This window comes from Rhinopithecus roxellana, chromosome 8 (assembly GCF_007565055.1).
Source record: "Rhinopithecus roxellana isolate Shanxi Qingling chromosome 8, ASM756505v1, whole genome shotgun sequence".
In the NCBI taxonomy this organism is placed as follows: domain Eukaryota; kingdom Metazoa; phylum Chordata; class Mammalia; order Primates; family Cercopithecidae; genus Rhinopithecus; species Rhinopithecus roxellana.
In genome coordinates, this window is record NC_044556.1 from 33,827,700 (window position 1) to 33,851,726 (window position 24,027).

At 43.0% G+C, this 24,027-nt stretch overlaps 2 protein-coding genes and 1 non-coding gene across 5 annotated transcripts in view; 1 reads left to right on the forward strand and 2 right to left on the reverse strand.

Moving 5' to 3' along the window:
• Positions 1-1,362: 1,362 nt before the first annotated feature.
• Positions 1,363-5,580, forward strand: C8H1orf162 (chromosome 8 C1orf162 homolog). 3 transcript variants are annotated; one of them, XM_010359082.2, is made up of 6 exons: positions 1,363-1,509; positions 3,487-3,534; positions 4,279-4,348; positions 4,815-4,909; positions 5,167-5,216; positions 5,424-5,580. In XM_010359082.2, the coding sequence occupies exons 2-6, from the start codon at positions 3,498-3,500 to the stop codon at positions 5,562-5,564; spliced, it is 393 nt and encodes a 130-aa protein (XP_010357384.1). In that variant the 5' UTR covers positions 1,363-1,509; positions 3,487-3,497; the 3' UTR covers positions 5,565-5,580. The 3 variants fall into 3 exon arrangements, with proteins under 3 accessions (XP_010357384.1, XP_030790825.1, XP_010357386.1); XM_030934965.1 differs by lacking the exons at positions 1,363-1,509; positions 4,815-4,909 and having other exon boundaries at positions 3,490-3,534; positions 5,092-5,216; XM_010359084.2 differs by lacking the exons at positions 1,363-1,509; positions 3,487-3,534 and having other exon boundaries at positions 4,279-4,387.
• A 4,901-nt stretch (positions 5,581-10,481) lies between these two features.
• Positions 10,482-24,027, reverse strand: part of LOC104658933 (adenosine receptor A3) — a 37,965-nt gene continuing 24,419 nt past the window's right edge. The window contains exons 3-6 of the mRNA XM_010359076.2: positions 22,099-22,446; positions 13,739-13,805; positions 12,900-13,000; positions 10,482-10,895 (exon numbers count right to left, since the gene is read on the reverse strand). Coding sequence (XP_010357378.1) covers positions 10,825-10,895; positions 12,900-13,000; positions 13,739-13,805; positions 22,099-22,446 — 587 coding nt within the window. The 3' untranslated portion in view covers positions 10,482-10,824. The remainder of the gene's footprint in view (positions 10,896-12,899; positions 13,001-13,738; positions 13,806-22,098; positions 22,447-24,027) is intronic.
• On the reverse strand, positions 23,757-23,858 carry LOC115899402. The gene has a single exon (XR_004059117.1). It is a non-coding gene; the product is annotated as a U6 spliceosomal RNA (small nuclear RNA).

Sequence of the window (24,027 nt, forward strand, 5' to 3'; positions counted from 1 at the left end):
CACTACAGCCTCAAACTCCTGGGCGCAAAGGATCCTCCTGCCTCAGCCTCCCAAAGTGCTGGATTACAGGCGTCAACCACCACACCCAGCCAAAATGTTCCACTCTTGAACTGTGCTAATATCCCAGAAATACATCACTTGAATTTCAGCAACCAACCCTGGGCCTAGGGCACCTGTCCCACAGCCCTTTCTTCCTCAATCCACCCAAAGCCTATCTATGCTCAAGGTTTACCTGCACACATCCTTGCCTGATTTTTCCAGCTCTGCCAGCTGTGAGTTACTCTTCTCTCCACCTGAAAACCTCTTCCTCAGACTCTATGCCTGGCTAGCTCCTGTTCATCCTCGAGTTCTCTAAGTGGAAATGTCCACTCCTTAGAGAAGCCTTCCCCAGCCCTCCATCTTCTCTAAAGATGTTCTCCCAGTGTATTCTCTCTAGCTAGCACTCTGCTTCTTTCCCTCATGGCCCTAATACAATGTGTCATTGACTTATCATTTCCTTGTTTTTCATTTCTCTTCTCAGTTAGGTGGTAGAGTCCATGAGGCAAGGAACTTTTCTGCCTTGCTCTCCAAAAAACCTATAATAACCTGGTCAGTTATTAAACCCATATAACCTGGTCAGGCACGGTGGCTCACATCTGTTATCCCAGCACTTTGGGAGACTGAGGCAGGCAGATCACCTGAGGTCAGGAGTTCAAGACTAACCTGACCAACGCGGTGAAACCCGTCTCTACTAAAAATGCAAAATTAGCCGGGCATGGTGGTGCATGCCTGTAATCTTGGGAGGCCGAGGCAGGAGAATTGCTTGAGCCCAGGAGGTGGAGGTTGCAGTGAGCTGAGGTTGCACCACTGCACTCCAGCCTGGGCAACAAGCATGAAATTCCGTCTCAAAAAGAAAAAAAGAAAAAAAAAAAAAACCTATAACACCAGCCCACTGTATGGCCTATAGCATTTACTTAATTAGTATATTTATTAATATTATTTTACAAAAAAAATTATAAAGAAATGATTCGCCTTCCCTTTGAAGGGATCTCAATACTCTTAACACATTTGAAGTCTGCACAGCTAGTACTTAACACTGTTTGCTCTTCGTTTTTCATTATCAGCCTCATCTCCCTGGTTAGAATAGATGAGATTATAAGGTTTTTGATGGCAATAATAATGTCATACTGTTGTGATCTCCACAGTAAATCTGGCACAGTGGTTAAAGTAAATACTTAATAAATATTTGATTAGCAAGAAACCTGTCTTACCTCCTTACATTCTGGCATTCATGTGTCAGACACAAAGAAAAGTTACAAAACAAAGATTAAAAAATCATAATGTTGACCTCAAAGAGGAAGCCTACCCTTGAGTTTAGACAGGATCTTTGCGACACACAATGCGATGCTGGAAGTGGCAGGGGCAGTAATCTTTATTTCGTCATTTCTGAAACATAGGAGAGGTAACGGAAGCAAGTACAATGCTCAATCTTAGACGATCGCTTCGTATGACCGGACTTTTTCTTGAAAGGTAAATGCATTTACCACATGCTGTTAATCTAGATTAAATAATCACTCACCAAAAGAAAGTGTCGTCTAATTGTTAGTGGCTTCTATCGCTTGTTTTATTTGGTGCGGGAAGGGTTGTATTTGAATGGTTCTATTTAGTTGATGGATTTTACAGCAGTCAGTAAGATTCTCCAATGCTGGATGAAACGTGAAAAAGTATATATAGCACCACTTCTATTTTAATTTATGCTTCTGCCAAATGTTTGGGTTGTGCTTAAAAGGAAACGTATTTCCTGCTTTTCTCGGCCTGGATTTGTGAGTAACTATTTCCCTGTGTGTGATGATTTTGTCCATTTATGTGAAAGTTCGGGTGGAGTGGCCTAACGTTTTCACAACAGCTATGGTAACATTTTTGTAAATTCAGAACTGCTGCTGTGAATTTCAGGATTTTACAGGAACCTATGATCCTATCTTCTTCCACCTCTCCAGTGGCAAAGCCTAGTGTAAGCTCATATTCTGTTTAGCACCAATGTATATTTCAATATTTTAAAAATATTATGTCAATATTTAAAAAATATTATGTTAACATTTTATGATGGTCTGCAAAGAGCACCTTTGACTTACATTTTAGAAAAGGAGCAAAATGTGTCAGAATAATTACCACTGCCGATTCTGCTGCAGACTGTGGGCTTCCTATTCTCATGGCTCAGACTCCTCACCATATTTTCCTGTTGGCCCCTTTCTTATCTGACATTGCATGATCTAAAAATGGTTGGTGAATTGTAAGGTACTTGGTAATGTTGCTGTTGCTGCTATTGTAACAGGTACAGGGAGATGAGGTGTCCTCCCAGCCCTCCCACAGGTCCAAGGACTTGGAAGTTAACTTATGAGAACTGAACAATACAACAATAAATAATTGATGACATTTGTTTAAAGAACTGACCTTAAAATATAGAAGAAATAACAAAAGCCAAAACATTTTCCCATGAGTTTGCCTAAATATGAAGTAACATTTTGGCCCCCTAAAAAAAAAAAATCAGGGAGGCATATAATGTTTTATGCACAAAAATATGTTTCATTGTAATTGATTTAAATAAAAATGGAAACAATTCTATCAAGTGGAGAATTTGTTAAGCAAGTTATAGTACATAGCTAGAGCAGAAAGACCCATCACCACTAAAAATGTTATAAAAAGTTTTTAGTGACATAGAAGAATGTGTATGGCAAAATGCTAAATGTAAAAGGAAGATATAACCTCTTATAAAAAGAAATATCTCACCTAGCTTTTTTAAAAATGCATGGAAGTCTGACTAAAAGGAAAGACACTAAAAATATTAATGAGTAGTAGGAGTTTGGGTGATTTCACTTTTCTGCCTTTAGATGCTTTATACATTTTGAAATAAAGCCTAAACAAGACTATTGGCAGACTTGAGAAGATAATACATGAGCAGATTAGAAGTGTCTAATGAGGTCTAGAGTAAGGGTCTCCAAGAGCAAGTTTGTCAAAGTTTATGTAGCAATGCCAGGGAGGAGTAAGACTGATACATCAGACCCAGCAGTCAATATAAAAATCATCCATTCATCTTCTCTCATACTTACTTCAGTTCAGTGCTTACCAAGCGAAATTATTATTTTCGTTGGCATTCTTATATATTCCCCTGATAGGCAAAATTCACTGATTGCACCAACATGTACCTTATGTTATTTCGGTTTATACATCAGTCTCCTGTGAGTTGGTTGGTGGGAATCAGTTCTGGAGAAATCAGTCAATTCTTGGTGCCCTGATAAGATCAAATTTCTGGACCTGCAAACCTGAAGGCTGGCTGCTGAGCTGCAGAAACAACACCAGAGTTGTTGACCTCTGATGATAGCACTAGAACACCCACAAATTGCCTCTCACTGTTACTACTCTTATATGACAATCACAGTCTCAGAGCTGGCCCTTCAGCTGGCTCTCTCCTCTCCAAGCTTTCTAAGAGATACCTTGTTTTATTTTCAGGGGATGTCATCATGGGAGGAATTAGCTCCACATCTAAACCCTACACTGGTGAGTTTATGACAGGAATAATTACCTGCCTCACTTCTGAGTTAAAATAACTAGAAATTGTGCTGAAGGGCTGTAATGGAAAGGCACTAGCTAGTGCGTTTCTGAAGTTGGAAGAATCCAATTTTACCAGGATACAGAATCTAATGCCAGGAGGGGTAAAAGGGGAAATCACAGAGACCTGCCTGGCCCTCCAAATCTGAGTAGAGTGTCTCTGCTCAATATCAAACTAGGTGGGTCATTCTCCCCTATTTGTGGTGTAGGCATTGGGAAAACCACTGGGGCTGTTTTCGGCTATGCACTGTTAATAGCTGCTCTGCAAAAAGAGCAAACAAAAAAGGGCAGCGGTTTCACGGTCAAATTCCCCAAGGACTTTGGCAAGCATTTGTTGTTTCTCCCTAGCTGGGAGATGCTTTCCTTAGGTCAGAAGGAGCACATCTCTTCAGGGGTCCCTATTAAAATCTTTGAGGAGGGCAACATATGAGATTTTTTTTTTTAATCAAAGGGACACTAGGCTTGTATTTCATTTATGTAGCTGATTTTTAAGTTCCAGTTCTAATTTTCATTTAAAAGTACTTAGAATCTAAACAACAACGTTCTCTCATTTTTGTAAGGGTTGCAGGCCCATCCTTAGTTTCCACTGGCTGCTTGGGTAGAATGGGGCACGTGGGGACATTTAAGCTGGAAGGATATCATGAAAAGTGACAGATACACTAATACACTAATTCCTTTTATGTTTTCTTGTAGAAAAACAAGGCCCTCTCTCCACAGCAGCCCCAACAACTAGCCCTGCACCCTGTCTCTCTAACCACCACAAGTAAATGAGCATTCTCCAATCTGTTTCATCTTGTACCACGTAGGATTTGATGTTGTGTTGACAGCCTTGGCTTAGGGACTTGGGCAGGGAGACTGGGGAGAAAGGACTAGAAACAGTAAAAGAAAAAAGTCAGTTTGTGATCTCAGGAGTATGGCTCTTAATTTGGCATCTCCTAAGCTTCAAGAGATCCATGGATCCCCTGAGCTTATAGGTAAAATTTGCTGAGTGGGGAATTATGAACATTGTGTGGGTTGAGGGAGGGGGAGAGGAAGAGGCCACAGCTTTCTCTGAGGCCTCAAATGGATATGAAACTCCAAAGCAAAAGCTGAAAACCACTGGGTGAAAATTCATTAGTCAGTGTGAAAACAGTTTCAGGAGTCCATCCACAGGCAGGAAAGGTTTCACTCTTTAGGAAAGACCTTCAAAAGCCCAACAGTTCATCCTCTGCCTTTCTCTGCCAAAACAGCAAAAAACATTTAATCCTTGCCTTTTGTGCTGGGGTTCTACTGACGCTGCTGCTGATAGCCTTTATCTTCCTCATCATAAAGAGCTACAGAAAATGTAAGTGGTCTGCAAGGGATAGGACAGCCCTTCTCTGTCTGCCATTGATACTAGAATTAGCTATGAGTGAGTAATGGGAGGAGGTGGGGGAGGGTGCAGTGTGATAAATCCCTTCATTTTTCTTCTGACCTGCCCCCCACCCACCTGCCAACACCTCCTCCCCACCCCACCCTTCACCCAAGATCGGAGGGAGAGGTTCCCCATTTTCCCAGGCCCATTGCTGAGATGGGTCCCTCTTCTTTCTGGCACCATGGCAGGTCACTCCAAGCCCTGGGCCCTGGATCCTCACCCAGATCCTCTGGCCAAGGTAAGATGACCACACTGTTTTGGCGACACTGAAGGGCTACCGTCATTGGAATTACCCTCCGTACTCTGAATTATCTACTAGAATGGTGGGATTGATTTCCAGACACTGGGCAAGTGATTCTTTGACCAAAGTGCTCAGGTTGCTTCTAAAGAGCAACCTTTTGCTCCAGACTGAACTCACTCCTTCCTCCTTTTTCTCCCTCTGCAGCTTTCATCCATCCCAGGGGAATCACTTACCTATGCCAGCATGACTTTCAAACTCTCAGAAGATAAGAGCAATCACTTGGCTGAGAACCATTCTGCAGACTTTGACCCCATTGTCTATGCTCAAATTAAAGTGACAAACTAACCCGGCTTTTCCAATGAGGCTTGAATCCATTTCTTCTCATCTTGGCCCCATCTTCACACATCACTTTCCCGTTTTTTACAAATTTTGGACCACCACCTGTGTGAAACTGCAGTCAGAGTTGTTTAGGTGTGATCTGGCAATGCTATCCAGCAGCTTTGGAGACCAATGGTCAGTCTTTTCCTGGCCAGAGCAAAGATTGAAGGCCCTCCCACTTGAACTGACAGCCTGTGAGCCCCATGGGGGCATAGACTGCCTTCCTTGGACCCTTCCAAAGTGTGTGGTACGGAGGTCAGTGCACAGAGTACAAACTTGTTAAACTTTTCAAGGCTTAAGTCTTTCATCTTGAAAACAGAGATAACACTTACCACTAATGTTTAGTATGAGGATTAAATGAAATATCTTATACATAAGCATTCTACACATCTCAGAGCTCTACACAAACACAAGGTCCCTACTGTATAAAGCACTATGCAAATGGAGATTTCTACCTCCATCCTATAGCATAAGAGATATGCATACCAATATTTTATGAGAACCAAAGATAAAGATTAATCTAAACATTAATTCCCCCAAAAACCCAATGAATAATCACATACAAAAATCCCATTAAAAATATCATCAGGTGAATCCCAAAGGTGAACAACAACAAAATATCAATACGATTATTTTTCACTGGGCAGGCTTACTCTGAATTTCCTATGTAAACCATAAACAAGATAGCAAATCCAAAAAAAGTATAAAAATAAATAATAAAAGTTATATGGGAAGGCTAGCCCTTGCAGCTAACTAAAAGTACCTGTTTTATTAAGCATCACTAATTAAAGCAATATGTTAATGGTACATGAATAAATAAATCAATTGAATAGAATTTAAAGACCAGAAATACATCAAAATACATAAGGAAATTTAGAGTATGATGAAGATGGCATATGAAATCATTTGGGAGAAATTGGTTTATTCTATAAGTGGTATTAAGATAACTAGACAACCATGTAAATGAAAATAAAGTAGCATCCATATTTCACTTCTCATGTGAAAATAAATCCCAGGCATGTCAAAAAATTTAACTGTGAAAAAATCATAAAAGCAGTAGAAGAAAATATGGGAGAAATTTTAAAAATATTTTTGTAGAGCATGCCCTTTGAATGTATGTCACAAAGCCCAGAAACCAGAAAAGATTAACTTGACTTCTAAAGTACAATTAAAAAGTCCAAAATACCATTAAAATGTGAAAAGGCAAATGACAAGCTTAGAAAACACTTACAAAGCATCTTATAGACAAATAAAGATCATTTGTAAATCAACAGGGGAAAAAATGAACAACTCAATAGAAAGGACAAGGGATGGGGTGGGCAATTTGTAGGAGAGAATATACAAATGGCTGAAATACATGAAAAGATACTTGACTTCACTCATAATAAGGGAAATAATGATTACAACAACAATTAGATAATTTTTTTCTATCAGTAAGACTGGCAAAATTCAAAAAGTTTGCTAACAAACTGGGCAAGACTAGGGGGAACCAAGACACACATACACTACTGGTGGGAGACCACATTGGTACAGCTACCACAGAAGACCATTTGGCAAAAGCCAACAACATTCTAAATTCTTTTCTAAGAATTCATAAATAATCCCATTTCTAAGGATTTATCCTACTCAAATACATGGAAAATTGCCTACATAACTTGAATTGCAACATTAATCAAATTGGCTAGAACTCACTGAGGCTTATTACACTTTTAGTACAAATCTAAGTGAGTGGCATGTATTCATGGGATCCTCACAGAACACTGTGAGGTTACAATTATTACAAATTTTAGATACAGAAATGGAGGCACAGAGAGGTTAAGTAACTTGCCCAAGTTCACATTGCTGCTAAGTAGCGGCACTGGAACTCAACCCTGGGTAGGCTGGCTCCAGAGTTTGCACGTTTATCCATTATGCTCGATTCTCTGAAACAGCAAAAGATTGAGAAAATCTTCACTGTACACGGAGAGGGGACTGGTTCATTCAGTGTAATGTAGCCATTAAAAAGAATGAGGCAGCTCTGTATGTTCTAATAAAAACAGATACCTATGATATACTGCAAACTGTTGAACAGAATTCTGAATATGCTCTACTCACGTGTAGTACAGTATATGTGTATCTATATATTTAGTATATCTCTGGAAGAAAACACAATGAATGGTCTTGGTGATGGCCTCTGGGGAGGGGAAATTGCTACCTGTGGGACTGAGGATCCCTAAATATATAGATATAAATAACAGGACTCAGCAGACAGAAACCAATGTATCGTCTTTATTATGAACATGGTCAACACTGGAGAATAGAGCTTATACTACAGCTGCAAAGAAGTTCAGAATACTGAACCCCCCAACTGAGTTATTAGCTGCACCAGAGCAAGCCCACCCCTCCCAACAAGCAATGCAGTTGTTCAGCCTGCCCCTAAGGAGCTGCAGAAGAGATCATGTGCTCTTTCAAAGCTGTACCCAAAAGAGTAAAAGAGGAAGAGGAAGAGGAAGAGAGAAAGTATGTATGCCCAGTTCCTACTCCCATGTCAGACAGCCCCCTCTACTTCCCATAGAGGGGTCACGGAGGAGTGTTTCCTTAATGGAACTCAGTCTACACCAAAGGAAGCAGGAGTGGGACAGAAGCACCCACCATAGAACTTTCAAAAATACATTAAATAATATTTTGGGGTCCAGGTGTGGTGGCTCTTGCCTGTAATTCTAGCCCTTTGGGAGGCCAAGGCAGAAAGATTGCTTGAGCCCCAAAATTTGAGACCAGTCTGGGCAACATAGGGAGACCCCATCTTTACAAAAAATAAAATAATTAGCCAGGCATGGTGGTGCACGCCTGTGGGCCCAGCTGCTTGTGGTGGTGAGGTGGGAGGATTACTTGAGCCCAGGAGGTTGAGGCTGCAGTGAGCCAAGATTACACCACTGTACTCCAGCCTGGGTGGCAGAATGAGACTCTGTCTTAATAATAATAATAATAATACTAACTTGCAAAATCAAGTTAAGAAAATTGAAGTCCAAGGAGATGAAATAATTTATTCAATGACACCTGGCTAAAAATAAATGGCAGAACAAAAATTTAAATCAAGTCCTCTGGCTTCAAATTCTTTGCATCTGGCCTCCACACCAAGCTGCCCCACAGCACTTATGGTGGCAAGGAGACGAGAAAGGCAAAGAGTCAGGTGACGTGATCCAGAGAGCATGTTCTTTCTGAGAGAGAGCAACTGCTGCTGGAAGCTGGATTTTGAGGGAGAAGCCAGTGGAAGAGAATTTAATTTAAAAAAGAAGTAGTCTGTCTGTGGGAGTGAACAGGTCTAGAAGAAAGACGAGTTTAAGGGAGATAGTTCAGTGAGGCGGCCACAGCACCACCAGGGCAGCCAGCCCCACGAGGGCAGCAGAGACCCAGGAATGGCCTCCCCTTCACTGATCTTAGGAAGTGCACACAGGGAGGCCTCTTGAGCTTTCAACTGTTCCCAAACTTGGGGCTGACATCAAACAATTCTGCCATCCCTGAAGCTAGAGGCCATATCAGCTTTCCAGTTCAGGGCCAGCACCTTTTAAACATAGTGGCAAGAGTAGAGTAAGCACTATCACATGGCTATCTACTTGTATAAGAAATATCAAATTAATTGCCCTTTCCTGTTTTCTTGAAGCTGCCTTTTTTTTTTAAAACGGTATAGCCCTAAACAGAGTTTTGTTTTTTGTCTTCACACTATGCAGCCAGCCTTGATGGAGGATAAAATGAGTAATTAAATGATTGACCCCAGATTCAAAGATCTTTGCTAGGTAAGAGCAGTACAAAGGCTCTTGAATCCTGGATCATGGAATCAGAACAAATCTATAGGGAAATAGTTCTCCAGACATCGTGAGTGCAGATCTTCCAAGACATCTGTAGATGTCTTCATCTGCTGTGGAAGATCTATGTCTGCTATCTCGCCTTGTAGAATGGAATGTCCTAACCGAACCCAAACTGGATTGCTATTTGCAGAACTGATGGGTTAATGACCCCGTTTGTTTAAAATCAATACAGGGCCACAGGGGGAGAATCGGGGCTGTTTTGTGGCTAAGGGAAAAGAGAGCACTTTTGATGTTGTTTGATCTGAGCCTCTGGCAGGAACGTGGGTTGTTCGGAAACACAGAGGTGGGGTATCCACACCCTCATCTCTTCCCATCAGGCTGTTGAGTAGCTGTGAATTTCCTACCTTTGGGGAGAGGAGTTAGGGTGGAAGCTGAAGGAAGTGTGTTCATGAAAGATTTTGTGGGAGTCTGGATCTAAACACGCAGGGCATGTGCAGAACCATATCAACAAACAACCTCTCTGTTCCAACTCTGCTCAGACCAGAAGGCCACTTGAGTACCCTGAGGACTGAGGCTGGCCAGCATGCCCATTAGAAGAGATGATGGCATGGTGAAAAGCAGGCTTATGATGACGGCAGCACAGACAGTGATGGGGAGGCCCTGAAAACTCCCAGAAATAGCAGGAGAGGCCCTATATGGGGAGAGAGGGTGTAGATATGCAGGTGGGAGCTAAGAGTGTTGGTGATTCTGGCATGAATGGCAATATAACCTCATTCGCACCCATGGCTGCTGATATCTTGTTCTTGATTTGTTTTTCTCAATTTGAATGACTATTTCACTTAAGCTATCACACCTTGGTTTCTTATTGATCAAAAGTAGCATCCCTTTAGTCAGGTGGCAGTTTCCCATAAAGGATGAGAAGAATGGCCTTTTCACCAAGAGAATCTGAGAACCACTGATTCAGTCTGTCTCCCTTTCTTTGGGTTGGGCAGCATTTGATACCAATTCAGAAATGAGTTAGAATATTATTCTTTGAAAGAAACGTTTCCAGAAATACTTTTACAGTGATACCCTAGAAGAAGTTGCTCATACCTTGGAGTTCATTCAACACTGGCTAGGAATTTATTGGCTAAAAAAATACAAGTGATTTCCTGGCCCCCGATCCAGATTCTCCACCTCTTCTTCACCTCTGACTGATGGAATGCATGAGAACTAAGATCTTGAGATGTTATTTGAGTGCAGCCTTGCTCGGGTGTGGTCTATCATAGCTCCTCTGACTACCGCCGTTGTTACCTGGCTGCAAATGATTGTTGGCAAGGATAGAGGGTCCTTCAGAATTCCTGGGAGATCAGAATCAGTCTCTGGGGTGTGGGCCATTTGTCATGGTGATTATTCTGTTGTAGCATCACTTTATTTATGAACCAAATAAAAGAAATCTTCAGTCACATCTGTTCAGTAGCAGCCATTTCCTTTGGAGTCAGGACACGTGAGAAGGGCTTCAAAGAGTTGCCTACTTTGTTGGGGAATAGAAAGGGAAAATGGAGTTGAGATCTATTGCCTACCCCTGAAGAGTGTTTCTGCAGCAAAAGTTCCAAACTCTATCATGGGGCTTTCGTGGGGACTAAACACAAGTTTATTTCCAGGGCCGAGATCAGATATCATTACCGCAAAGTTCATCAGCAGGAAAGTCAATAGGAAGGCTTGGTACACAGAGATTGCAATCACCTCTCACCAAGTTTTGGTGATGTGAACACAACTGAACTTCTTCAGAACCCAAGAATGTCAAAGCTAGGAGCCTTGGTTCAGGCTGCCACATTTCAACTGCCTGAGTTTGAGGAAGCAGGCCATGGCTGCAACAGGCTGTACAACTTCTTGCCAAAAAGGAATAGCACTGAGTTCTACTGCCTCATCTTTCATAGTATCATGTGCCTTTCCTTTAGAGCACTGACTCCAGGTGGCAATGTTACATTTGGGTGTTGATGTGTGATAGTTTGTCTTCCTCCCCCTCTACAAGTTCCATGGACACAAATGGCATTTGTTTTGCCCATCTTTGTATCCCCAGCATCTAGCTAGCACGGTCATTTTTTGTTGAACTAATAAATAAAAATATTGGGGAGTATGAGAATGAGACCCTCAATTTCTAGAGAAGAAAACAGACCCAGAAAAGTATAAAGTTGCCCAAGGTCACACCTTAAAAAAGTGATAATGGTTTCAGCAAAAACCTAGACTACAACTGTGTCCCAAAGGGAATGGTCTTGGGCAGACCTGGGAGAGGCACTGTCTTGTCCACATGCCCCGCCTTCGCAGTTCCCAAGGCTGCTAGAGGACAAAAGGTCAAGAATGCTATGGGAGCCACTACTTTCCTTTCTTTAGGGCTCCTATTCTGACCACAGGAACAAAATATCACAGGGAAAGTACGAGGCCTTGCAGCCTTTGCTTTGCATTTCAGATTCTTCTGGCTATGGATCCTGGTGTGTCACTAGCAAGGGTTACTAGGAGTGTTTTTCTCTTTTTTTCTGAAATGTTTTTCTTCTCCATTTCCATACCCACGGGAGGTTGCAGTCTGTTTTATAATTATGCCTACAGACTCTTCATTGCCTAAGGTGTTCCTGTGGTTTCTGAGAATAAAAAGAAAAATGTAAAACTACTATTAGCCAAACAGTGGCAACTGTGCAATGTTCTTTCTGCTCTGTGTACACTTCAGAGGTTGGCATATTCGCCACACGTTGGTCTGGAGGATTCTCTGAACGGTAAGACCAGCCTTGTCTTACTGACGAGTCATGTCTCTGGTGCTGCCCCAAAGGGAAAGGTGGGCACACAGTCCCTTCTCTATTTAGGAACGGGGCGAGCTAAAGATCAGGCTTGAGGCAGAAGAATCACTTGAACCTGGGAGGTGGATGTTGCAGTGAGCTGAGATCAAGCAACTGTACTCCAGCCTGGGCAACAGAGCTTGACAATGTCTCAAAAAAAAAAAAAAAAAAAAAGTTAAAATTGGCCAGGCATGGTGGCAGGCACCTGTGGGCCCAGCTATTTGAGAGGCTGAGGTGAAAGGATCACTTGAGGCCAGGAGCATGAGGCTGCAGTGAGCTATGATCACACTTCTGCACTCCAGGGCAACAGGGCAACACCCTGTGTATATGAAAAAGGAGACTCTTCTATACCTGCTTACCCATGGGTCCCAGAAGCTCATTCCTGTGACAGGAGCCCAAAGTGTATGTGCTGGGGAGGTAGGTGGCTTTGCAGATGAGAACCTGTGGGGCGGTTATCTCAGGACCTCCTTCCTTCCTGATCTACACGTGTATCCACTTAAGAAAGCTGCAATGCTCCCTCTGTCACTTCTCATGATGCCTCGTCACCATCCAGCAGATATCTACCCCAGCCCATGGCTGGCTACACTGGTCTCCAGGTGACCAGACAACATGAAGAGGCTCTCATTCACTCATTTGAAAGCTGCTCCTTGACCTCTTTCATTTTCTCTAATTCTTGCCCACCCCCTCCCCCAACAATAGCTACTTACCCCTTCTATTCCTTTGACCTCTCCTCCTTTTGGTCATATGACTGATTATAGAGATGATTCCCAAACCCGTGATCAGTATGCAAATGATGAGAATGGACGTCCTAGAAGGAACCACAGCAGATTTCGTGTTCCTCGGAAGAAACTGCCTATTGGTTCTTAGCTCTGGATCCCTTTTTCTGGGATTTGCACCCCTGCCCCCACCCAACCCAGTTACAGTAGCTTCTGGCAACTGTATTCCTTTAGAGTGACACTGTCCTTTGGACCACACTCAATGGGACCTGCTGAGCATCTGACTAAGCTGGGCCAATGAACCCCTTCCTCAGAAATTAACTGTGGATTGGGAATAGGAGAATCCAGTCTCAGACTTGCCAGTCTCTTGAATGGGGGAGAAATAAACTCAGGAACCACAAACGGATGACTGTTAGGGGAAAAAAGAGAAATATACAAGGGCAATACAGAGACAGAAGGAAGGAAACACACAGATTCGAGGCAGATTACAGACTGAGGTAAATTCGTGATGATGCATCTGACAATTTTCAAGCGTGGCCACATCCCTGCTCCTGCATTTGAAACACCTCTCTCTCCTTATGATAAATGTCCCCTTTTAATTAAAACAGCTAGAGGGCATTTTTGCTGCTTGCAACCTAGAGTCCTAAACTATATTTTTTTTTGAAAGAAACCAAATACTCACATTAAGGATACGCAGTTAAGGTGGAGAAATAACGTGCAGCAGAAAAGTTATTGGTGCAAATCAACTGTCATATCATACTGTTGTCACCCCAGCCCCTACCTCCACCCCACCGCCCCAAGCCCATTCATCTGCCAAGACTATGACTCACCTGGAGTGGTCAGTCTCACTGACAACTTTGGGAGCCTTGCAGCTTCTGGTTTTGTTGCCTGATAGGTCTGAATCAGAAAGGATTTGTTAAGTCAGGTGAGGCCCATAGCCAGGTCCTGCCTCTGCCTCCCAGCTGTAGCTCTGCCTGTCATTCTCTCAGTCTCCAAAGAGTGAGTTCCCTGGTTGACTTCAGAGTAAAGCAGAGGCATCAAGTACAGTTGTATAAATGTGCCCGGCACAGGGAACAAGGCTGAGGGGACAAGCAGGGACCAACATTTAGCCCACACTCTGCTTGCCAGGCCATGCACCCTGCCACTGGGCTCCATGCACCTGAAAGAAGGGGCCCCTTTTCCAGATTTGAACAAAGGCCCCAAATGGACTAGAAGTGGCCCATGGTTAGAGTCCCACAGAGGCCTCTTCCCCATAGAAGGGGATGCCAGAGGCACCAGAGGGCCGATCCTATCCTTAAAGAATTGCTCATTTGGTGATGCAATTGCCATGTTTTTCTTATGACAGCCACCAAAACTCAATGGGAGCAGTGGCACCACGACCACCTACGATGCCCCCTCTGATAAGATGTGGGAGAGGTCTGTGTTTCATTTAAACTAAGGAGTACATTCAGGTGGGAACGTTCTCTAGTCTCAGCCTAAAATTCAGGTCAAGATGCACAGTTAAGTAAAAGGAGAACCACACAAAGTAGAAACACTGTGGGTGCGAATGATATTACATTCCGTAAGATGCTTGCTGAATCAATCACTAGTTGGTCAAGTGTTAGCAAAACTCTCTTTCTAGTATGGGGATAGGTTTCCCAGGGCACCCCTTAACCCTTCTGGTTTGTTTTCCTACCAGCATTGTGCTCTGGACTGTGATAGAAAAGGACATCCTGGCGGAGCAAGATGGCCGAATAGGAACAACTCCAGTCTCCAACTCCCAGCGCGAGCGACACAGAAGACCGGTGATTTCTGCATTTTCAACTGAGGTACTGGGGTCATCTCACTAGGGAGTGCCGGACAATCAGTGCTGGTCAGCTGCTGCAGCCTGACCAGCGAGAGCTGAAGCAGGGCGAGGCATCGCCTCACCTGGAAGCGCAAGGGGGAAGGGGATCCGTCTTCCTAGCCAGGGGAACTGAGACACACAACACCTGGAAAATCGGGTAACTCCCACCCCAATACTGCGCTGTAAGCATACAGGCATTCCAGGAGAATATATCCCACACCTGGCCGGGAGGGTCCCACGCCCACGAAGCCTCCCTCACTGCTAACACAGCAGTCTGCCGCGATCTATCGGCAAGGCAGCAGCGAGGCTGGGGGAGGGGCGCCCGCCATTGCTGAGGCTTAAGTAGGTAAACAAACCCGCTGGGAAGCTCGAACTGGGTGGAGCTCACAGCAGCTCAAGGAAGCCTGCCTGTCTCTGTAGTCTCCACCTCTGGGGACAGCGCACAGCTGAAGACCAACAGGGGAAGTAGCGGGAGCCGGTGCAGACGCGAACGACTCTGTCTGACAGCTTTGGGGAGAGCCGCGGATCTCCCAACGCGGAGGTTGAGATCTGAGAACGGACAGACTGCCTGCTCAGGTGTGTCCCTGACCCCTGAGTAGCCTAGCTGGGAGAAATCCCCCACTAGGGGCAGTCTCACACCCCACACCTCCCAGGGTGGAGTACACCCCTGAGAGGAAACTTCCAAAGGAAGAATCAGACAGGTACACTCGCTGTTCAGCAATATTCTATCTTCGGCAACCTCTGCTGCTGATACCCAGGCAAACAGGGTCTGGAGTGGACCTCAAGCAATCTCCAACAGACCAACAGAGAGTCCTTCTGACTGTCAGAAGGAAAACTATCAAACAGGAAGGACACCTATACCAAAACCCCATCAGTTCGTCACCACCATCAAAGACCAGAGACAGATAAAACCACAAAGATGGGGAAGAAGCAGGGCAGAAAAGCTGGAAATTCAAAAAATAAGAGCGCATCTCCCCCTGCAAAGGAGCGCAGCCCATCACCAGCAACGGATCAAAGCTGGTCAGAGAATGACTTGGACGAGAGGAGAGAAGAAGGCTTCAGTCCATCAAACTTATCAGAGCTAAAGGAGGAATTACGTACCCAGCGCAAAGAAACTAAAAATCTTGAAAAAAGAGTGGAAGAATTGACAGCTAGACTCATTAATGCAGAGAAGATCATAAACGAAATGACAGAGATGAAAACCATGACACGAGAAATACGTGACAAATGCACAAGCTTCAGTAACCGACTCGATCAACTGGAAGAAAGAGTATCAGCGATTGAAGATCAAATGAATGAAATGAAGCGAGAAGAGAAACCAAAAGAAAAAAGAAGAAAAAGAAATGAGCAAAGCCTGCAAGAAGTATGGGATTACGTAAAAAGACCAAATCTACGTCTGATTGGGGTGCCTGAAAGTGAGGGGGAAAATGGAACCAAGTTGGAAAACACTCTTCAGGATATCATCCAGGAGAACTTCCCCAACCTAGTAGGGCAGGCCAACATTCAAATTCAGGAAATACAGAGAACGCCACAAAGATACTCCTCCAGAAGAGCAACTCCAAGACACATAATTGCCAGATTCACCAAAGTTGAAATGAAGGAAAAAATCTTAAGGGCAGCCAGAGAGAAAGGTCGGGTCACCCACAAAGGGAAGCCCATCAGACTAACAGCAGATCTCTCGGCAGGAACTCTACAAGCCAGAAGAGAGTGGGGGCCAATATTCAACGTTCTTAAAGAAAAGAATTTTAAACCCAGAATTTCATATCCAGCCAAACTAAGTTTCATAAGTGAAGGAGAAATAAAATCCTTTACAGATAAGCAAATGCTTAGAGATTTTGTCACCACCAGGCCTGCCTTACAAGAGACCCTGAAGGAAGCCCTAAACATGGAAAGGAACAACCGGTACCAGCCATCGCAAAAACATGGCAAAATGTAAAGACCATCAAGGCTAGGAAGAAACTGCATCAACTAACGAGCAAAATAACCAGTTAATATCATAATGGCAGGATCAAGTTCACACATAACAATATTAACCTTAAATGTTAATGGACTAAATGCTCCAATTAAAAGACACAGACTGGCAAACTGGATAAAGAGTCAAGACCCATCAGTCTGCTGTATTCAGGAGACCCATCTCACATGCAGAGACATACATAGGCTCAAAATAAAGGGATGGAGGAAGATCTACCAAGCAAATGGAGAACAAAAAAAAGCAGGGGTTGCAATCCTAGTCTCTGATAAAACAGACTTTAAACCATCAAAGATCAAAAGAGACAAAGAAGGCCATTACATAATGGTAAAGGGATCAATTCAACAGGAAGAGCTAACTCTCCTAAATATATATGCACCCAATAAAGGAGCACCCAGATTCATAAAGCAAGTCCTTAGAGACTTACAAAGAGACTTAGACTCCCATACAATAATAATGGGAGACTTCAACACTCCGCTGTCAACATTAGACAGATCAACGAGACAGAAAGTTAACAAGGATATCCAGGAATTGAACTCATCTCTGCACCAAGCGGACCTAATAGACATCTATAGAACTCTCCACCCCAAATCAACAGAATATACATTCTTCTCAGCACCACATCGCACTTATTCCAAAATTGACCACATAATTGGAAGTAAAGCACTCCTCAGCAAATGTAAAAGAACAGAAATTATAACAAACTGTCTCTCAGACCACAGTGCAATCAAACTAGAACTCAGGACTAAGAAACTCAATCAAAACCGCTCCACTACATGGAAACTGAACAACCTGCTCCTGAATGACTACTGGGTACATAACGAAATGAAAGCGGAAATAAAGATGTTCTTTGAAACCAATGAGAACAAAGATACAACATACCAGAATCTCTGGGACACATTTAAAGCAGTGTGTAGAGGGAAATTTATAGCACTAAATGCCCACAAGAGAAAGCAGGAAAGATCTAAAATTGACACTCTAACATCACAATTAAAAGAACTAGAGAGGCAAGAGCAATCACATTCAAAAGCTAGCAGAAGGCAAGAAATAACTAAGATCAGAGCAGAACTGAAGGAGATAGAGACACAAAAAACCCTCCAAAAAATCAATGAATCCAGGAGTTGGTTTTTTGAAAAGATCAACAAAATTGACAGACCGCTAGCAAGGCTAATAAAGAAAAAAAGAGAGAGGAATCAAATCGATGCAATAAAAAATGATAAAGGGGATATCACCACTGACCCCACAGAAATACAAACTACCATCAGAGAATACTATAAACGCCTCTACGCAAATCAACTAGAAAATCTAGAAGAAATGGATAATTTCCTGGACACTTACACTCTCCCAAGGCTAAACCAGGAAGAAGTTGAATCCCTGAATAGACCAATAGCAGGCTCTGAAATTGAGGCAACAATTAATAGCCTACCCACCAAAAAAAGTCCAGGACCAGATGGATTCACAGCTGAATTCTACCAGAGGTACAAGGAGGAGCTGGTACCATTCCTTCTGAAACTATTCCAATCAATAGAAAAAGAGGGAATCCTCCCTAACTCATTTTATGAGGCCAACATCATCCTGATACCAAAGCCTGGCAGAGACACAACAAAAAAAGAGAATTTTAGACCAATATCCCTGATGAACATTGATGCAAAAATCCTCAATAAAATACTGGCAAACCGGATTCAGCAGCACATCAAAAAGCTTATCCACCATGATCAAGTGGGCTTCATCCCTGGGATGCAAGGCTGGTTCAACATTCGCAAATCAATAAACGTAATCCAGCATATAAACAGAACCAAAGACAAGAACCACATGATTATCTCAATAGATGCAGAAAAGGCTTTTGACAAAATTCAACAGCCCTTCATGCTAAAAACGCTCAATAAATTCGGTATTGATGGAACGTACCTCAAAATAATAAGAGCTATTTATGACAAACCCACAGCTAATATCATACTGAATGGGCAAAAACTGGAAAAATTCCCTTTGAAAACTGGCACAAGACAGGGATGCCCTCTCTCACCACTCCTATTCAACATAGTGTTGGAAGTTCTGGCTAGGGCAATCAGGCAAGAGAAAGAAATCAAGGGTATCCAGTTAGGAAAAGAAGAAGTCAAATTGTCCCTGTTTGCAGATGACATGATTGTATATTTAGAAAACCCCATCGTCTCAGCCCAAAATCTCCTTAAGCTGATAAGCAACTTCAGCAAAGTCTCAGGATACAAAATTAATGTGCAAAAATCACAAGCATTCTTATACACCAGCAACAGACAAGCAGAGAGCCAAATCAGGAATGAACTTCCATTCACAATTGCTTCAAAGAGAATAAAATACCTAGGAATCCAGCTTACAAGGGATGTAAAGGACCTCTTCAAGGAGAACTACAAACCACTGCTCAGTGAAATCAAAGAGGACACAAACAAATGGAAGAACATACCATGCTCATGGATAGGAAGAATCAATATCGTGAAAATGGCCATACTGCCCAAGGTTATTTATAGATTCAATGCCATCCCCATCAAGCTACCAATGAGTTTCTTCACAGAATTGGAAAAAACTGCTTTAAAGTTCATATGGAACCAAAAAAGAGCCCGCATTGCCAAGACAATCCTAAGTCAAAAGGACAAAGCTGGAGGCGTCACGCTACCTGACTTCAAACTATACTACAAGGCTACAGTAACCAAAACAGCATGGTACTGGTACCAAAACAGAGATATAGACCAATGGAACAGAACAGAGTCCTCAGAAATAATACCGCACATCTACAGCCATCTGATCTTTGACAAACCTGAGAGAAACAAGAAATGGGGAAAGGATTCCCTATTTAATAAATGGTGCTGGGAAAATTGGCTAGCCATAAGTAGAAAGCTGAAACTGGATCCTTTCCTTACCCCTTATACGAAGATTAATTCAAGATGGATTAGAGACTTAAATGTTAGACCTAATACCATAAAAACCCTAGAAGAAAATCTAGGTAGTACCATTCAGGACATAGGCATGGGCAAGGACTTCATGTCTAAAACACCAAAAGCAACGGCAGCAAAAGCCAAAATTGACAAATGGGATCTAATTAAACTAAGAGCTTTTGCACAGCAAAAGAAACTACCATCAGAGTGAACAGGCAACCTACAGAATGGGAGAAAATTTTTGCAACCTACTCATCTGACAAAGGGCTAATATCCAGAATCTACAAAGAACTCAAACAAATATACGAGAAAAAAACAAACAACCCCATCAAAAAGTGGGGAAAGGATATGAACAGACATTTCTCAAAAGAAGATATTCATACAGCCAACAGACACATGAAAAAATGCTCATCATCACTGGCCATCAGAGAAATGCAAATCAAAACCACAATGAGATACCATCTCACACCAGTTAGAATGGCAATCATTAAGAAGTCAGGAAACAACAGGTGTTGGAGAGGATGTGGAGAAATAGGAACACTTTTACACTGTTGGTGGGATTGTAAACTAGTTCAACCATTATGGAAAACAGTATGGCAATTCCTCAAGGATCTAGAACTAGATGTACCATATGACCCAGCCATCCCACTACTGGGCATATACCCAAAGGATTATAAATTAGTCTACTACAAAGACACATGTACACGTATGTTTATTGCGGCACTATTCACAATAGCAAAGACTTGGAATCAACCCAAATGTCCATCTGTGACAGACTGGATTAAGAAAATGTGGCACATATACACCATGGAATACTATGCAGCCATAAAAAAGGATGAGTTTGCGTCCTTTGTAGGGACATGGATGCAGCTGGAAACCATCATTCTTAGCAAACTATCACAAGAAGAGAAAACCAAACACCGCATGTTCTCACTCATAGGTGGGAACTGAACAATGAGATCACTTGGACTCGGGAAGGGAACATCACACACTGGGGTCTATCATGGGGAGGGGGGAGGGGGGAGGAGGGAGGGATTGCATTGGGGAGTTATACATGATATAAATGATGAATTGATGGGTGCTGACGAGTTGATGGGTGCAGCACACCAACATGGCATAAATATACATATGTAACAAACCTGCACGTTATGCACATGTACCCTAGAACTTAAAGTATAATAAAAAAAAAATAAAAAAGTAAAAAAAAAAAAAAAAAAAAAAAAAAAAAAAAAAAAAAAAAAAAAAAAAAAAAAAAAAAAAAAAGAAAAGGACATCCTTTCTAGAAATGAAAACAAAGAGAAGGCACAGGGGAAAGGAAAAAAAAAAAAAGCAGAAGAAAGAAAGGCTAGTGCCTTCTGAGACAGAGGTTTTCCAGTGCAAAAGGAGGTTTTCATCATTCAACAGAAGGAACCTGAGTGAATGTCTGGAAATCCTATGTCTTAGCTCCAGCCAAGAGTCACAATTGGTTAACTCAGACTTTTCTGCTATGGGTTCCAGTTCCACCCATACCTTCTCAGTGGTCTCCAAATATAAACTGTACATTCCTTAAAAGCAAAAGAGGGTGCTTACTAGCTGGACCACTAGTTGGATATTTATATCTTTAAATTATTATTATTATTTTTGGAGACGGGGTCTCATTCTGTCGTCCAGGCTGAAGTGCAGTGGTGCAATCACAGCTTACTGCAGCCTCAACCTCCCTGGACTCAGATGATCCTCCCATCTCAGCCTCCCGAGTAGCTGGGACTACAGGCAGGCACCACCACATCCAGCTAATTTTTGTATTTTTTGTAGAGACGGGCTTTCTCCATGTTGCCCAGGGTGGTCTTAAACTCCTGGGCTCTAGCAATCCACCAGCCTCAGCCTCCCAAAGTGCTGGGATTGCATGAGTGAGCCACGGCACCTGGCTACCTCCGTATATTATTAAATTATTTAAGCTGCCAGTTACCAGGCACCTGGGTCATTTTTTGCAGCCTCAGACACCTCTCAAGAAACTAATCTTCAAGATTCTAGACCCACAAGGCACACAGACTTCTTTTTTTTTTTTTTTTTTTTTTTGAGACTGACTCTCACTCTATCACGCAGGTTGGAGTGCAGTGGCGCAATCTCGGCTCACTGCAACCTCTGCCGCCTGGTTCAAGCGATTCTCACACAGACATTTAATAACAACTTCAAAGCCTTTCAACACAAAGATCTCACATCTATTAGACCCTGTCAGCCTCTTCTAAGGTCCTTAAACCAGATTGCTGCAAAGGAAGAGAAGCTCTAAAAGTGCCCCAGGGCACAGACACCCTCCTCGTCCCCAACTTCCACTATTCCCCAGCACTGTTAATGACCACCCTATGTTTGCTGATGGAAGAGAGAGGCCAGGCAGGCCCAAAGTACCCAGTGGGAGTCTGAGTTGGGGCTCACTGGCTTCAGAGAGTGTTCTCTTAGCAGCAAACACCCATGGCCATGGGTCACATCCAGCCAGACCCCAGGCAGGCTCCTTACCTTTTCCAGACCAAAAGTCATTGGCCAGGGTTCCTTTGTTGTCAGTTACAATGAGCTCTGTAAAATCCATGTCATCCCTGGCAAAGTCCCGCTGGATGCCACACCAGTACCAGCCCGTGTCCTCTTTGGTCAGGCAGGACATAGTGACAATGAGCTGGTTCCCTGTGTCCCTCAGGGCCACGTGATTGGTGCTGTTGGGGGAGAAGGCGATGATGTTGCAGTAGTCACGGAAATAGCCTCGGCACCAGTATTTGGGGTGATCCTTGTAGCGGGCATTGTAGTTGCAGATGGCAGAAGCCGTGTCCAGCACAAAGCTTTCCTTGACCTTTTCATCCATGACCATGGCATCTGTGAAAACACACACACACACGCACACATGCACACACACAAGCACCATTGTTCTCTCAAAACACTGCAGCTCCTGCCCTCCTGAAGGATAATTAATTAAAGAATCGGAGGCTGATTTTTGCCTCTTTTTGATTGGCAACTGTTATGGGCTGAACTATGTCCCCTTCAAAACTCATATGTTTCAGTCCTAACCTCCAGTGACTCCAGAATGTGAGTGTATTTGGATATAAGGCCTTTAAAGAGATAATTAAGTGAACATAGGGTCATTGGGGTAGTCCTTAATTCAGTTCAGCTGATGTCCTTATAAAAAGGAGAGATGAAGACACTGACAATACAAATAGAGGAATGGCCCATGAGGACACAGCCAGAAGGCAGTCATCTGCAAACCCAGAGGTGGCCTCAGAATGAAACCAAACTTGCCAGACGCCTTGATCTTGAACTTACCACCTTCACAACAGAAGGAAATAAATTTCCATTGTTTCAGCCGCCCAGACTGTGGTTTTGTTGCTGTTGTTATCACAGCCCTAGCAAACTGATAAAGCAATCCTGGAGAAGTCTTTTTCCCTGGCTTAAGAGTGGGTAAAATATGGAGGCCTCCTACCATTGCATGACAGAGGGCCTTGAAGAGCCTGAGGCTTACCATTAGGAGGCCCTCTGTCCCTAGCTCCCAACCCACCTTAGCACCTTCAGAAAGAAAGTGAGGTTTGGAGGCTTCTGCTGGCTGCACAGGGCTAAAAACAGAGGAAGTCATGTTCTGTCTTTAGGGGATAAGAACTTCATGTTCCCTCCGTACAAGACCAACATAGGCACCCCTATCATCTCAGGATATTGCACAATGAGGAAGTCGCGCACACCAGGTCCAGCTTGACCATGGCGGGGAAAGTGTCTGACCAAGAAGAGAAGATGGGACAGCAGAGCCCATCCTTCTCTTAGCCTTCCAGATGTATAGCAAAGACCATTAAAATGCAGGCTCAGCTTCTTTATAACATTTTGTTTTCATAACAACCCCACAAGGAAGATAGCATGATCTTCAGTTTATAAGTATGGATGCTGACCCAGAGAAAGCTTCAGCAACTCTAAATGCCACACAACTGAAGGTCAGACAGAGCTGGGAAAAGGCGTGTTCCAAGTCTCATCTTTGGGATCAAGCACAAGTGGAAAGGGGAAAGTCATGTCCTCATATATGTGCACATATATTTTTGAGGGGAGAAGGGGGAAGGGGAAACTGGGTGAACTAAAAGAGAAAATACAGAGCTCTCATTTTATTTTATTTTATTTTATTTTATTTTATTTTAGTGGAGATGCTGGGGAAAAATATGGAATGCATAATGAATTTGCATGTCAGCCTTGCATAAGGGCCATGCAAGTGAGTATCATTCTAATTTTAGTATATGTGCTGCCAAAGTGAGTGCAGACTCATCATTTTAGTCAAGCTTTTCAATTTCCTCACAAACTCTCTTATCTGAGCTAAGAACAAGAACTAATATGGACAAGACCTATTTTCATCGCCTTCTATTTTCCCATCCCACTCCTTAGATGGTTCGAGCTAATAAGCAGGGACTCCAAGTGGGAGAGGACTTC

What these genes read in the sequence shown, in the direction of transcription:
- C8H1orf162 (XM_010359082.2), top strand. Translation starts at nt 3,498, where the DNA reads ATGGGAGGAATTAGCTCCACATCTAAACCCTACACTG. An exon ending in TGTCTCTCTAACCACCACAA is followed by an intron (nt 4,349 to 4,814) that starts GTAAATGAGCAT and finishes CTGCCAAAACAG; the next exon opens with CAAAAAACATTTAATCCTTG. An exon ending in ACCCAGATCCTCTGGCCAAG is followed by an intron (nt 5,217 to 5,423) that starts GTAAGATGACCA and finishes CTCCCTCTGCAG; the next exon opens with CTTTCATCCATCCCAGGGGA.